The sequence below is a fragment of the Bombina bombina genome, chromosome 3, assembly GCF_027579735.1.
Source record: "Bombina bombina isolate aBomBom1 chromosome 3, aBomBom1.pri, whole genome shotgun sequence".
NCBI lineage: Eukaryota > Metazoa > Chordata > Amphibia > Anura > Bombinatoridae > Bombina > Bombina bombina.
In genome coordinates, this window is record NC_069501.1 from 578,536,038 (window position 1) to 578,549,189 (window position 13,152).

General features: G+C 36.4%; 2 protein-coding genes across 10 annotated transcripts in view; one reads left to right on the plus strand and one right to left on the minus strand.

Annotated features, from left to right (window-relative positions):
- Nucleotides 1–3,040, minus strand: part of SNIP1 (Smad nuclear interacting protein 1) — a 58,231-nt gene extending 55,191 nt beyond the window's left edge. Inside the window, exon 1 of the mRNA XM_053707135.1 lies at nucleotides 2,740–3,040. Coding sequence (XP_053563110.1) covers nucleotides 2,740–2,903 — 164 coding nt within the window. The 5' untranslated portion in view covers nucleotides 2,904–3,040. The remainder of the gene's footprint in view (nucleotides 1–2,739) is intronic.
- A 133-nt stretch (nucleotides 3,041–3,173) lies between these two features.
- Nucleotides 3,174–13,152, plus strand: part of C3H1orf109 (chromosome 3 C1orf109 homolog) — a 58,248-nt gene continuing 48,269 nt past the window's right edge. Inside the window, exons 1-2 of one of the 9 annotated variants that reach the window (XM_053707140.1) lie at nucleotides 3,174–3,241; nucleotides 3,748–3,826. The gene's annotated coding sequence lies outside the window, so the exon portion shown is untranslated. Of the gene's footprint in view, nucleotides 3,242–3,544; nucleotides 3,827–10,411; nucleotides 10,495–13,152 lie in introns of those variants that run through there. The other 8 variants (XM_053707136.1, XM_053707138.1, XM_053707137.1 and 5 more) reach the window with 8 other exon arrangements.

The window sequence follows — 13,152 nt, forward strand, 5'->3', positions numbered from 1 at the left end:
TTTTTAAATTCAGTGAATTTTGACTTTTATTTTAAAATGTATTTCTCCTACCGTTATCCTTCATGCTCCGCCCATCTTAGACTTCCTATGTTTCTGTGTGTTGACGTATAGAGCGGTCCCACCCGCTCTATATGTATGTCAAATGCGCGTTCACAAGCAAAGAATGCATTGCACATGCGCAAATCGGAGATCTTCCCTTCAACGCGCATGCGATTCTGTGATGAGCCTGTTTACAACACGCATACGTGAATCACGGTGGAAACATAGTACTCAATGAATGACACAGTGTATTCATTCAGTATTATGCTATTTGCACAACTGACAGCTGCATTTGTGACAATGGGAGCCGATTAGAAAAAGTCTAATATTTTTATATAATTTTACAGTTACTAAATATTTTATAGTATAAACCTAACATTGGACAATAAGTTTTATGTTTGATGATATAAATATATTTTGAAAAAATCATAATAGCTAAAAACAAATAGCTATGACACAATAGCATCGCTTTTGAATTGAAGTGAAATGAAAAGATACTTTTTTTCTATGGTCAATTCACGTATTGGTTACATTTCGATCATAGTAATAAATAGAAAGCCGACAAATAAATCTTTCTTTTGGGCAAACTAAAAACGATTGATTACATAAGTGTTACGCATTGACATTTGGTTCAATAATAGATGTTCCGATTGTTGTTTAGAGCAGCTATATACTTACTTCTAAATAGTGATCGCTATTAATGCGATGTGATTCAATGTTGCCGAGACGCAGTGTAAAATGATGACGTCCTCGGCTGTTCTCAAACAAAAAGGTGTGCGCATGCGCGAATCGTGAACGCGTGTCCTAAACAATGAGCACAACAAATATTTGCCGCATGTGCAATTGAACACATAGGCGGATGACGTCGGCTTGCGGGTGCCTAACGGCCAGAAAGTCAATTGGTCGATCAATAAACGTGATTAGGAAGTAAAATGAGCAGGGAAAAAAAAAAAAAAAAAACACGGGTTCTATTGTAAGTTGGAAAATATTGAGTTTATTTGCGGCGAAAATGTCATTTACATCCAAATTTGTACCAAATCATGACTGAAACTCATTTATTTTCAATGAACTATGTAACTGAGGAGAGCGGAGCACATAACTTTACTTTCACATTAAGCGCTGATCGGAGAACAGGTCAAATCATTAGCGCACAAAAAATATGAGTTTTGAAGAGGGCAGCTGGAGTGCTGGATATTAGAATGACACGGCTAGATTAAAAAGTAAGCTACAGCGCATCTTTATTGGAAGTGATCAATTAAAGTGATTGTAACCTTTTATCCACAATATACAGGTAGCCCTCTGTTTACGCCGGGGTTAGGTTCCAGAAGGAATGGTTGTAAATCGAAACCGTTGTAAATTGAAACCCAGTTTATAATGTAAGTCAATGGGAAGTGAGGGAGATAGGTCCCAGGCCCCTCTCAAAATTGTCATCAGTAATACTTAATACATTATTTTTAAAGCTTTGAAATGAAGACTTTAAATGCTAGACAGCATTATAAACCTAATAATCACACAACACAAAATATATAATTAAACTAAGTTAAATAAACAAAAATATTTGCTAAACAGAATTATAAACCTAATAAAATAATCACACAACACAGACTTCACTTACATTTTTCTGCAAACAGTTATTTCTATGCATTCCAATCTGGACTGAGTTATAGACAGGACGATCTTGTTCCTTTGAAATCTGCTCGATAGCTCAGATCTGGTTAAAATGATTAATTTCAGCTTGCTTGGCTTTGCTTCAACACAAGCGGACAGCTCCACCTACTGGCTATTTTAATAAATGCACTGCTTCTCAATACTTTTCAATAGCAGTCACATGACTGGAAAAAAAGGTTGTTATTCTGAAACGGTGTAAATTGAACCGTTGTAAAACGAGGGCCACCTGTATAACATTATTTATAAAACCAGGGGCACTTTAATTCATTAAAATTTGTAATGAAGCTTTCTTTTCAAAATATTTAACAGTTCCTCCGCCCGCATCTCATACTGGTTTTCTGTCTTAGGTGACGAATCCGGCTTCATCCGACGGTTGCTTGCCCCACAAGCATTGGATGAAGCCGGATTTGTCACCTAAGACAGAAAACAAGTATGAGATGCGGGCAGAGGAACGGCGCTATGTTTACCATCACTACATGGTAAATATTTTAAAAAGGAAGTGTAATTAACCATTTTAATGAATTAAAGTGCCCCTGGTTTTATAAATAATGTTATATACTGTAGATTAAAGCATTAAAGTTTACAATCACTTTAAAGTCCATCTAAAATATTTCTCTGATTCCAAACTTAATTTTAAAACATATAAAAGTTTTACAATATAAAAGTGTTACCATTTATTGGATAAATGTCAGCTGACAAAAAAGTCAGCATAACCATAATGTATATTTTCAATTGAGTTCACTACCTGTTATACAATACCATGATAGTGCATGATAGAGCAACATAATAACAAGTTGAGTCATAGAAACATAGGTCAGGACATAATAGCAGTGTTTTATAAATTGACCATATTAAAACTTTGCAGATCGATTGAGTAAAAATGATCATATGGAAAGCAATCAATATCAGTTCATTTAATAAATTACTCTTCAGTTTTTTTTTTTTTGGGGGGGGGGGGTTGATTTGCCTTCAGGTTAAAATTGTCCTGACAGTTCTTCAAACACAAAACTACTATGACATGTAAAGCCATACCTGCTTCTCCTGCGACCTTTATGATGTTCCTGGGGAGATTCGCTGGGACTTTGACGGTGTCTGTGTCCCCTGACAGGGCTAATCCTTTCCTCCTTTATCCGTACCATCTCAGAGCTTTGCGATCTGCGTTTCCTGCGTCCCTCTTCTTCCTTTAGCTCCTTCATCCCCAAGGATTATTCTTACGAATTACTTAAAAACACCAGCGAAAACCCCACAGAGCCGACTACTTGCTAGCACTAGTATTTCCGCTTCAGAAGACCGGAAACTGGCAGCGTTCTAGTTGTTGGTTTTCGAAGCAAGGAGATGACGTTCGTGTCGATTCTTGCCAATGGCGTCAGTATTACAATTTTGATCTGCACATTTAGGGGGAGTACGCCATCTTTGTACACCCGTCTTTTAATATACATTTGGTAGGAAAAAACGCCATTTTAGAATAGGTATACAACCATGAACTAAATATAACATAGGGTATACACACGGGATCAGAAAAGCTAGGTTAGAGGTGTGTATGAGTATACAGTGGCTTTTAGATATATGGCTTTCGGTGAGAGTCTCAGCCTTCCCGTCAGATTGGAGTTCTCGATAGAACACCGTCTCTCTCACGTTTTTAAACTAATGCGTCAGTAAAAATATTAATTTGTTTTTCAGATTTAACCGTTCACTGTTATTCTAACGCAGTGCTAACTAACCATTTATTGATTTGCACGTGCATGGAAAATTGGAGAATTTGGAGTTATTTTCTACTTGAACTACATTTCCCAGTAGGCTTTGCTATTCCTGGATATTACGTAATGCATGGGAAGTGCTTACGTTTGTCGTCATCGTGTTGCATGCATTTTGGGTTGACATTGACATGCGTGAATGGTGGTATCTTTAAAACTCTTTTTATGGCATGAATTTATGAAACATTTAAGTTTTTGTCTTGGTAATATGACTATTTTTTTAGTGAAAATATGTCCCAAGGAAGAGTAAACTTACTAGTTAATGTTTTTATACTTATTTGATTAGATGCATGGCGTTTAGGGATTGAAGAAGGTCCAGGGAGTGAGCATTGAGATTTGAGGACTTAAAAGAGGTATGACGAAAGGTGAGCAAACGGATGAGATCTCAAAGAAGTTAAAGGGATATGAAATCTAACATTTTTTTTTAAGATAGAATATGCAATTTTAATCACCTTCCCAATTTACTTATATAAGTTGCTATGTTCTTGTTCTATCCTTTGTTATATAGAATACTTAGGTAGCCCAGGAGCAGCAAAGCACTACTTGGAGCTAGCTACTGATAGGTGACAGCACATATATGCCTCTTATCATTGGCTTACATGATGTGTTCAGCAAGCTCCCAGCAGTGCACTCCTGTTCTCAGAAAATATTAGGGTTTTATGTCCCTTTAAAGGGACATTTCTGCCAAAATTAAAATCCACATGGAAACACTTTAGTTTTGAATTGAAGCATTTTTGTAATATACATGTATTAGCACTGCGGAATCTGCTGGCGCTGTACAAATACCTGATGATAATAAGTATTAGCAAAAATGCTTCTAATAAAATCGAACTGTTTCAAAAGTGTATTTAAGTATGCACCGGTCACCAGCATTTTAAACACAGCACTTGGTCAGAGAACCTAGGGTGCTTGTACCATCTGGTAATCTCAATTAGTTAATTTAATGCTCTGATCAGCTGCAGTATTTAAAATGTTTGTACATTTGGCTATGCTTCATGTGCAGAGAAAAATATTAACACTAAAACATTGTTTACTTGAAGCAAATTTTCCAATACGTGTATACTGCAAATATCTTTCTGTTCAAATATGTAATTAATCTATATAGATTTATATTTCTTTCATATAGGTGGCGAGAATCCCTGAGGGATATACATTCCTACCAGGAGGAGGCAACGTTTTCCAAACTTCAAAGCCTATATATACCCCACCCACCTCACTCATATTTCAGTTTAAACTTTGCCTCCTTTGGAGGTGGTTAAAGCATGATGTGTTTAAGTGTATATTGAAGTCCGTTTTTTTTTCCCCCTCAGTTACAGTGATTGTCAGAGGGACGTGGAGTGAGTTTTGCCTAAGGTTATCATGTTTCTACCTCTGTTTAAAACCTTTTTTCTGGACTATCTGTAAACAGGTCACAGGGATTCATCTCCTTCCTCCCTTTATGGTTCAACATACTCCTATATCTGTACCTCTGCTGATTTGTTTTCAGCACTGGTTTAGCCTGTCTGCATTTGTGGATGAGTGTCTGCTTTATTACGGTAAGTACAATTTTTTTTCTAAGGCACTCCTTACTAATTTGGGCACTTTTTTTTTATAGAGAAAGTTTATTGCTTTATTATAAATATATTACAGCCCAGGAACTTTAGTTTTTTTTCTCCTGTTAAATTGAGACATATTTGCCAAAATTTGTTTTTGAGGATGTTTTTTTTTTTATATGCTGCTATGCGCTAAGGTTTTTGAAACTTTGAGCACTTTCGTTCTTAAACTTTGATGCTTACTTTTATCCGGCCATTTGAATCTGGCAAGCCTGCCGCCGAATAGCGTCTTTTAAACCTGACGTCATTTTCGTGCTGTTTTTCCGCGTCTTTTTTCCCGCAATTTTGCGCAATAATTTGGCCTTAAATAGATGTGCTTTACATCTCTCTGCTCCAGCTAAGACTACGGCTTTCTAGCCGAAACGCGTCAGCTGTTCTTTGACACTCTATCTTATTTTTGGCAATAAGCTGCTGTCAGTGCTTGAAGAGCACTTTTTCATTATGAACAGTATCGTTATTATCAGTAACTTTTGTGTGCATTATTTTATTTTAATAAACGCTGTTGTTTCATCTACCGGTGCTCCTGTCATTTTTGTTTTTACATCTCTCTGTGCCTCAAAATTGATAGGGGCTTTGTTTCCTGCATAATTATTATACTTAAAGCTCTTTTTTAAAGTGTTTTTAGGAGTATTTTAATTATTTTTGCAAATATTTTTTTTTCCCAAATCCTCAGTCTTTTTAAGCATTAAGAGTGTTTTTGTCTATAAAATTGTAATTCATTTTAATTTTTTCTGAATGTTTTGTTTTTCCTCTGCCATAATGTAACAACCCACTACGGTCCCTGACATCAACATAGGACCTAAGTCTGAACACATTTCTGCTAAAGCTAAGTGTATCTTTTGCAAAACTTCTGAAGTGCCATCTTCAGCAAAATTATGTGACTCATGTATATTGTTTTATCAAGACCTACTGAGGTCTCTCTGGTTTCAAATGCTCCTTCTGTTTCAATTGCACAGATGGATGTAGATGGCGTACCCCCAGCAATGAAGACATTTATTGCTGCTTCAATTGAAAAGGCTCTGACTGAATTTCCGCCTTCAAATAAGCATAAGAGATCAGAAACATGTTATGTCTTCATCTAGTAAAATCTGTGCTGATCAGATTAATACTGACGTATCTTCTCATGATGATGATTCCTCTGATACTGAGGCTCCTTCATCTGATACAGAACTAGATAAATCTTTTTTTTTTTTTATTTACAATTGAGCACATTTGTTATCTTTTAAAATAAGTTTTTGTCACTTTAGGTATTGAAGAAGTTAAACCTTCTGAGGATATTCCATGTAACAAGTTAAATTCTTTTTTTACGTCTAACATTGTTATTCCGGAAATACTTCCTGTTCCTAATGCAGTCTCTAATATTATTTCTGAAGAATGGTCTAAACCTGGTACTTTTTTTAATCCTAGGTTTAAAAAATTGTATCCTTTACCTGTTGCTAATTTGGAGCTATGGGAAACTATCCATAAGGTAGAGAGGGCTATTTCTTCTCTAGATAAGCATACTACAATTCCATTAAAAGATAGTATTCCTTTCAAAGATCCTCTAGATAGGAAACTTGCATCTTTTTTTGAGAAGGGCTTATTTACATACTGGTTATGTTCTTAGACCAGCTATATCTATTGCTGATGTAGCAGCCGCCTCTACTTTTTGGCTTTCTAATCTTGCTCAGCAACTTTCTTCAGACCCTGAATGCTTTAATATAATACATTTACTACAAGAAATAAATCTTTTTATTTGTGATGCAGTATTTGACATTGTCAAAATTAACATTAAAACTACTTCTTTAGCTATTCTTTCTAGAAGAGCTTTATGACTTAAAACTTGGAATGCTGATATGGTTTCCAAGATGAGATTACTATCTCTTTCTTTTCAGGGTAAGAATCTATTTGGTTCACAATTATATTCTATAATTTCTTTCATTACTGGAGGTAAGTCTGTTTTTTTTTGCCTCAAGATTATAAATCTAAAAGGAAGTTCAAGACCTTCTTCCAATTGGAATAAATCTTAATTCAAGAAGCCTAATTCTTTCCAGAAAACAGCATGAAGGTGCGGCCCCTAATCCAGTTCTGGTAGGGGGCAGATTAAAACTTTTTTAGAAAATTTGGTCAGAATCTGTCCAAAATCCCTGTATTAAGAATATAATCTCACAGGGATATTGAATTGGTTTCAAAATCAAACCCCCAAGGGGGACAGTTTTATTTAACTCATGTTCCAAAACATCCATTGAAAGCTCAGGCTTTTCTAATCTCTCACATCTAGAATTGATGGGAGTGATTGTCCCAGTTCCTCTACAGGAACAAGGAAAGGGTTTTTACTCAAATATGTTCATTGTACCAAAGAAAGAGAATTCCTTCAGCCCAATCTTGGATCTTAAAACACTAAACAAATTTGTAAGAATTCCAACTTTCAAGAAAACTATAAGGACTATTCTACCTTTTTGTTCAGCAAGGTCATTATGTGTCCACTATAGACTTACAGGATGCTTATCTTCACATCCCTAGTCACCCAGACCATTTTCAATTTCTGAGATTCTCTTTTCTAGAAAAGCATTTTCAGTTTGTTGCTCTTCCGTTTGGCCTGGCAACAGCACCAAGAATATTTTCAAAGGTTCTCGTGCCCTTCTATCTGTAATCGGAGAGCAGGGTATTGCGGTGTATCCTTATTTGGACGATATCTTGGTTCTCATTCAATCTTTTCATTTATAATCTCACACAACTCAACTATTGTCTTTTCAAAATCATGGTTGGAGGATCAATTTTCTAAAGAGTTTCTTGATTCCTCAGACAAAGGTCACTTATTTGGGATTCCAAATAGACTCAGTGTCCATGACTCTTTCTCTAACAGAAAAGAGACAAGGTTAGTTTCAGCTTGTCTGAACCTTCAGTCTCTATCATACCCTTCAGTGGCTATGTGCATGGAGGTGTTAGGCCTAATGATTGCAGCATTAGACTCGATCCCCTTTGCTCATTTTCATATGAGACCTCTTCAAATTTGCATGCTGCGCCAATGGTGCAAGGATTATATTCGAATGTCACAACTAATATTCTTGGATCCCAACGCTCGTTTTTCTCTGACATGGTGGCTAAACCACCAATTTCTTCTGGGGGCCACCTTTGTTTGCCCTACCTGGTCTGTGATTACATCAGATGCAAGTCTTACAGGTTGGGGAGCATTATGGGGGTCCTGGACTGCACAGGGAGTTTGGAATATTCAGGAAACAAAGATTCCAATCAATATCTTAGAACTACGTGCTCTTTTCAAAGCGCTTCAAGCTTGGCCTCTTTTGAAGAACGAATTTTACCTTTGTTTTTAACAGACGATATCACAAGAAGTGGCATATGTCAATCATCATCAAGGGGGAACTCGAAGTTACTTAGCAATGAAAGAAGTATCCCGGATTCCTGTCTCATCACTGCGATTCACATCCCAGGTGTGGACAACTGGGAGGCAGATTATCTCAGCCGTCAGTCACTTCACCCGGGGGAATGGTCTCTCCATCAGGATGTATTTTAACAAATTGTTCAAATCTGAGGTCTTCCACAAATAGATCTCATGGCCTCTCGTCTGAACAAGAAACTTCCCAGATACCTTGCAAGGTCAAGGGATATCATCAGGCAGAAATGACGGATGCTCTAGCAGTCCCTTGGTCATTCCATTATGCTTATATATTTCCTCCTAGTTCTACTGTCCAGAGTGATTTAACAAATCAAGATGGAACTATCATCTGTACTTCTGATGGCTCCTGCATGGCTTCTAAGGATTTGGTATGCAGATCTAGTTCGGATGTCCAGCTACTGGCCTTGGCATCTTCCTCTAAGACTAGACCTTTTGTTTCAAGGTCCCTTTTTTCATCCAGATATAAAATCTCTGAACTTAATGGCGTAGAGATTGAACACCTAGTTCTCAATCACAGAGGTTTTTCAGACTCTGTAATTAATACTATGATTCAAGCAAGAAAACCTGTTTCCAGGAAAATGTATTATAAGGTTTGGAAAACTTATATTTCCTGGTGTCCCATTCATCATTTTTCTTGGCATACATTTAGAATTCCTAGAATTCTTCAGTTTCTTCAAGATGGTTTAGATAAGGACTTATCTGCCAGTACTTTGAAAGGACAGATTTTTGCTCTTTCTGTTATGTTTCACCGGAAGATTTCACATCTTCCAGACATTCATTGTTTTGTTCAGGCTTTGTCCAGAATAAAACCTGTCATTAAATCTATTTCTCCTCCATGGAGTCTCAATCTAGTGTTAGTCTTTACAGGCTCCTCCTTTTGAGCCTATGCATTCTTTAGACACTAAACTACTTTCTAGGAATTTTTTTTTTTGTTTGTTTCTTTTGGCTATCTCTTCTGCTAGAAGAGTTTCATAATTATCCGCCCTTTCTTGTGAAACACCTTACTTGATTTTTCATCGACAAAGCAGTTTTGCGGACTACTTTAAAAATGTTTCCAAAGGTTGTTAATTAGAACAACATTAACAGGGAAATTGTTGTTCCCTCTTTGTGTCCTAATCCTAAAAATGATGCAGAAAGATCTTTATATTCTTTGGATGTTGTCAGAGTTTTGAAATACTATGTTGCTGCCTCTAAATATTTCAGAAAAACTTCTAGTTTGTTTGTTATTCATACTGGTTCACGGAAGGGTCAGAAAGCTCCTGCTATTTCTTTAGCCTCTTGGTTAAAACTTCTGATTCACAAAGCTTATTTGGAAGGGGGTCAGTCTCCGCCTCAGAGAATTACTGCTCATTCTACAAGGCCAGTTGCCGTATCTTGGGCTTTCAAGAATGAGGCTTCAGTTGATCAATTCTGCAAAGCAGCCACTTGGTCTTCTTAACATACTTTTACCAACTTTCACCATTTTGATGGTTTTTGCCTCTTCAGAAGCAGCTTTTGGTAAAAAGGTTCTTCAGGCAGTGGTCACTCGATTCTGTTGCCTATAAAAATTTCCTCTGATTTTTTTAGTTATTAAAAGACTTTAATTTTGATATTATTTTCAGTGAAAAAAGCTGTTTATATTTTCCTTCCCTTTTTTTTATTTTGTTACTCCGTGGTCTTCCACATCTTGGGTATTATATCCCATATTTAACAAATTGTGGACTCTCCACACCTATATGAAAGAACTTAATTTATGTATGAACTTAGCTGATAAATTCATTTATTTCATGGTGGCAAGAATCTACGAGGTCCTCTCCCTATTATGGGTTGTTTTTAACAGAGCACATCATTTTTTCCTGTTCCTTTTTATTTATGGCTTTTTCTTACTCCTTTTTTTTTATACCTCACTTCTTGGCTATACGTTAAACTGAGATAAGAGTGGGGTGGGTGGGGTATTTATAGGCTTTGAGGTTTGGGAAACTTTGCCTCCTCCCGGTAGGAATGTAAATCCCATATGTAACAAATTGTTGGACTGTCGCCACCATGAAAGAAATTAATTTATCAGGTAAGTTCTTACATAAATTATGTTTTTGACCGGGATGTCCCTTTAATAAAGGTTGAATAGTTTAGTTCAAAAGCTATAGGATGATAATGGTGAGACTTTGACAACATTTATAAATGAGACCTTGACAGATAAGACATGACTGTTAATATTTGTCTTTAAAAATGTTTCCATCATCCAACATGGAACATAACAATTATTCTGAAGTTACTAACCACTTTCTTTCAAGATCACATTGCTTTTTAAAATCAACTGTTATCACAGTTGTTTGAAAGCTCTAAAACAAATACATACCCATTTTTTGTAATTCTAAAAAAAAAAAAAGCATTTACTGATGCAGCATGATGTTTGTCCTTTTAAAAGTACACAGATTAAGGGCATATGATTACCCCCAAAAATCCTCTTGCCCATCTGCAAGTAAATAAAACTTACCAGCTAGCATGAAAATGTATTTGCCTGTGTGTGTCTGCATGTAGTGCGTATACTACATTATATTGCGATAAAATATTTTAAGTTTTGTGCATATTATAAAAGGGCCCAGATGCAGAACTTTTCTTCACTTTCTGTGATGAGATTTTTTTTTGAGAAAATTTTTCTGCAGGTCATTTGCAAATAAAATTTAATTTTAAATTAGGCAGTTACACTAAAGCACCAACTCAAGTGCAATGTGTTGATTAACTGGAGAGTAAAGCTAAAGTTTTTAAAATATCTCAAATTAAAAAAAATAAAAATAACTTTTCTTTTAATCTAACATCACAAGGTAGAAATGTATTAATAAAAAAAGGTACAATCAGAAGTCACAGCTTTGTAGGTCAGGAAAGGCTAAGGGGGAGGGTTGAAAAATTCCCTGAGAGCCAGTCAACAATAAAATGTACTGCTGCTCCATATTTGACTGTTCTCTTCAAACAGCACTTTGCTCTGAACGCACTGTTAAGGAAAACTAACAGTGCAGAAAGAGCAAAGCTCTGTTTGAAGTGAACAGTCTAATGTGGAGCAGTGCTGTAAAGGGAAAGTGCTAAGAGTTCCTGCATGTGTCCTATTCTTTCTGCAGACGTGCTGCATTTTCTGCGATGGCATCTCAGATCACTGCAGGTTCTGCCTTGGGGTAAAAGGGTCAGCTAAGATAAATCAGTGTGTGAAGAAAATAAAATTTCCAAAAGCCTGCAAAATTAAACTTTAGTGTTGCCAAGTGTAGCCTGCTCCACCCCCCTAATCAGTGTCCTACTCCAAACCTTGTGGTATCATATAACAAAGTGTGCTTGGGAAGATAAATACTTATGCAAGCAATGGAGGGACAGCAGGTACTGCTATTGTTTGTTGCTAAGAAGCTTGCTCATTTCTATGGGGATAATGTCACATGATATGTGAAAGCTTCAACATTATACTGTGCACTGCTTTAGTCAGATGCCATGTGACTGCCTCCTACCATGCACATGCACAAATGCATTCTGCAGAAGCTATGGCCTGGATAGCATCTTCCATATATGGAAATGCCCAGGGAGGTGTGGCTTGCTGCAAACAAAACTATGCCTGAATTAAAGGGGTTAATTGGGGTTAAAACAGACACTGATTTGCAGGTAAGCTTTGGCTGCATTATATATTTACTAACTTATGTTAGTTCATACAGTTTTATGTCCCTAAAAGCTTGCCCGCATCTCCTTCTGTATTTAGCACAGCGAGGACAAGTCCCGCTTTCTCCAATCGTTGCGTGCCCCCTTTGGTGTCCAGCTTGTGGGGCATGCAACGATTGGAGGAAGCCGGATTTGCGTGCGGAGGAACGGTGGTATGTTTACCACAACGCAATGGTAAATATTTTAGAAAAGAAGCTTCTTTGTAAAGTTTAACTAAAGTGCCCCTTTTTTAAGATTATTTTTAGATACTGGGCATAAATTCATTACATTTTACAATCACTTAAAAATTGCATGCTCTTTCTGAACCATAAGTGTATTTTGACTTGTGTCCCTTTTAAAAGCAAACAAAAATAACAATAAAGATTGACTGCCCTTTTCTATATTTTCTGCATCATGTAATTTCTTCATCTTTGAGGGTTCACTCACATTAGAAACCCTAAATTTGCTGCATTCTCTTGTTATCATTTGCTGAAGGAACATCATTTCACCACTGGCAGCTAGCTGAACCTATCTAGTTAGCCAATCACAAAAGATAAATGTGTGCAGGCACCAATCGTCAGGTAGCTCGCACTAGTGTAGGATGTGTGTATTTGTTTTCAACAAGGGAAACCAAGAGAACAAAGCACATTTTGAAAATAGAAGTACATTTTAAAGTGTCTTAAAATTACATGCTTTATCTGAATCATGAAAGTTTTAATTTTGACTTTCCTACCCCTTTAAGATGTTACCACATTGCTGAACTAACATCTGGAAACAGAACAAGCATTGTGAAGAAAATATGTAACTGAAAAACCAAGCAGTATTTTTTTTTATTCTGCTTGTATTGTGCTAAAAAACAAAAATAAATAAAATAGTGTCTGCCACATTGCTAATATCCGGAAACAGAACAAGCATTCTCGGTAAGTTGGGAAAATCTCTAATGCTGAGCTTAGCAGCAAATATTTTATTTTTTGTTTGTGTTTGGCTGTTTTACTTAATGTGGTCACAAAAAGTAGTGCATCTAAACCCCTTCACTCCCCGGACTTTTAGA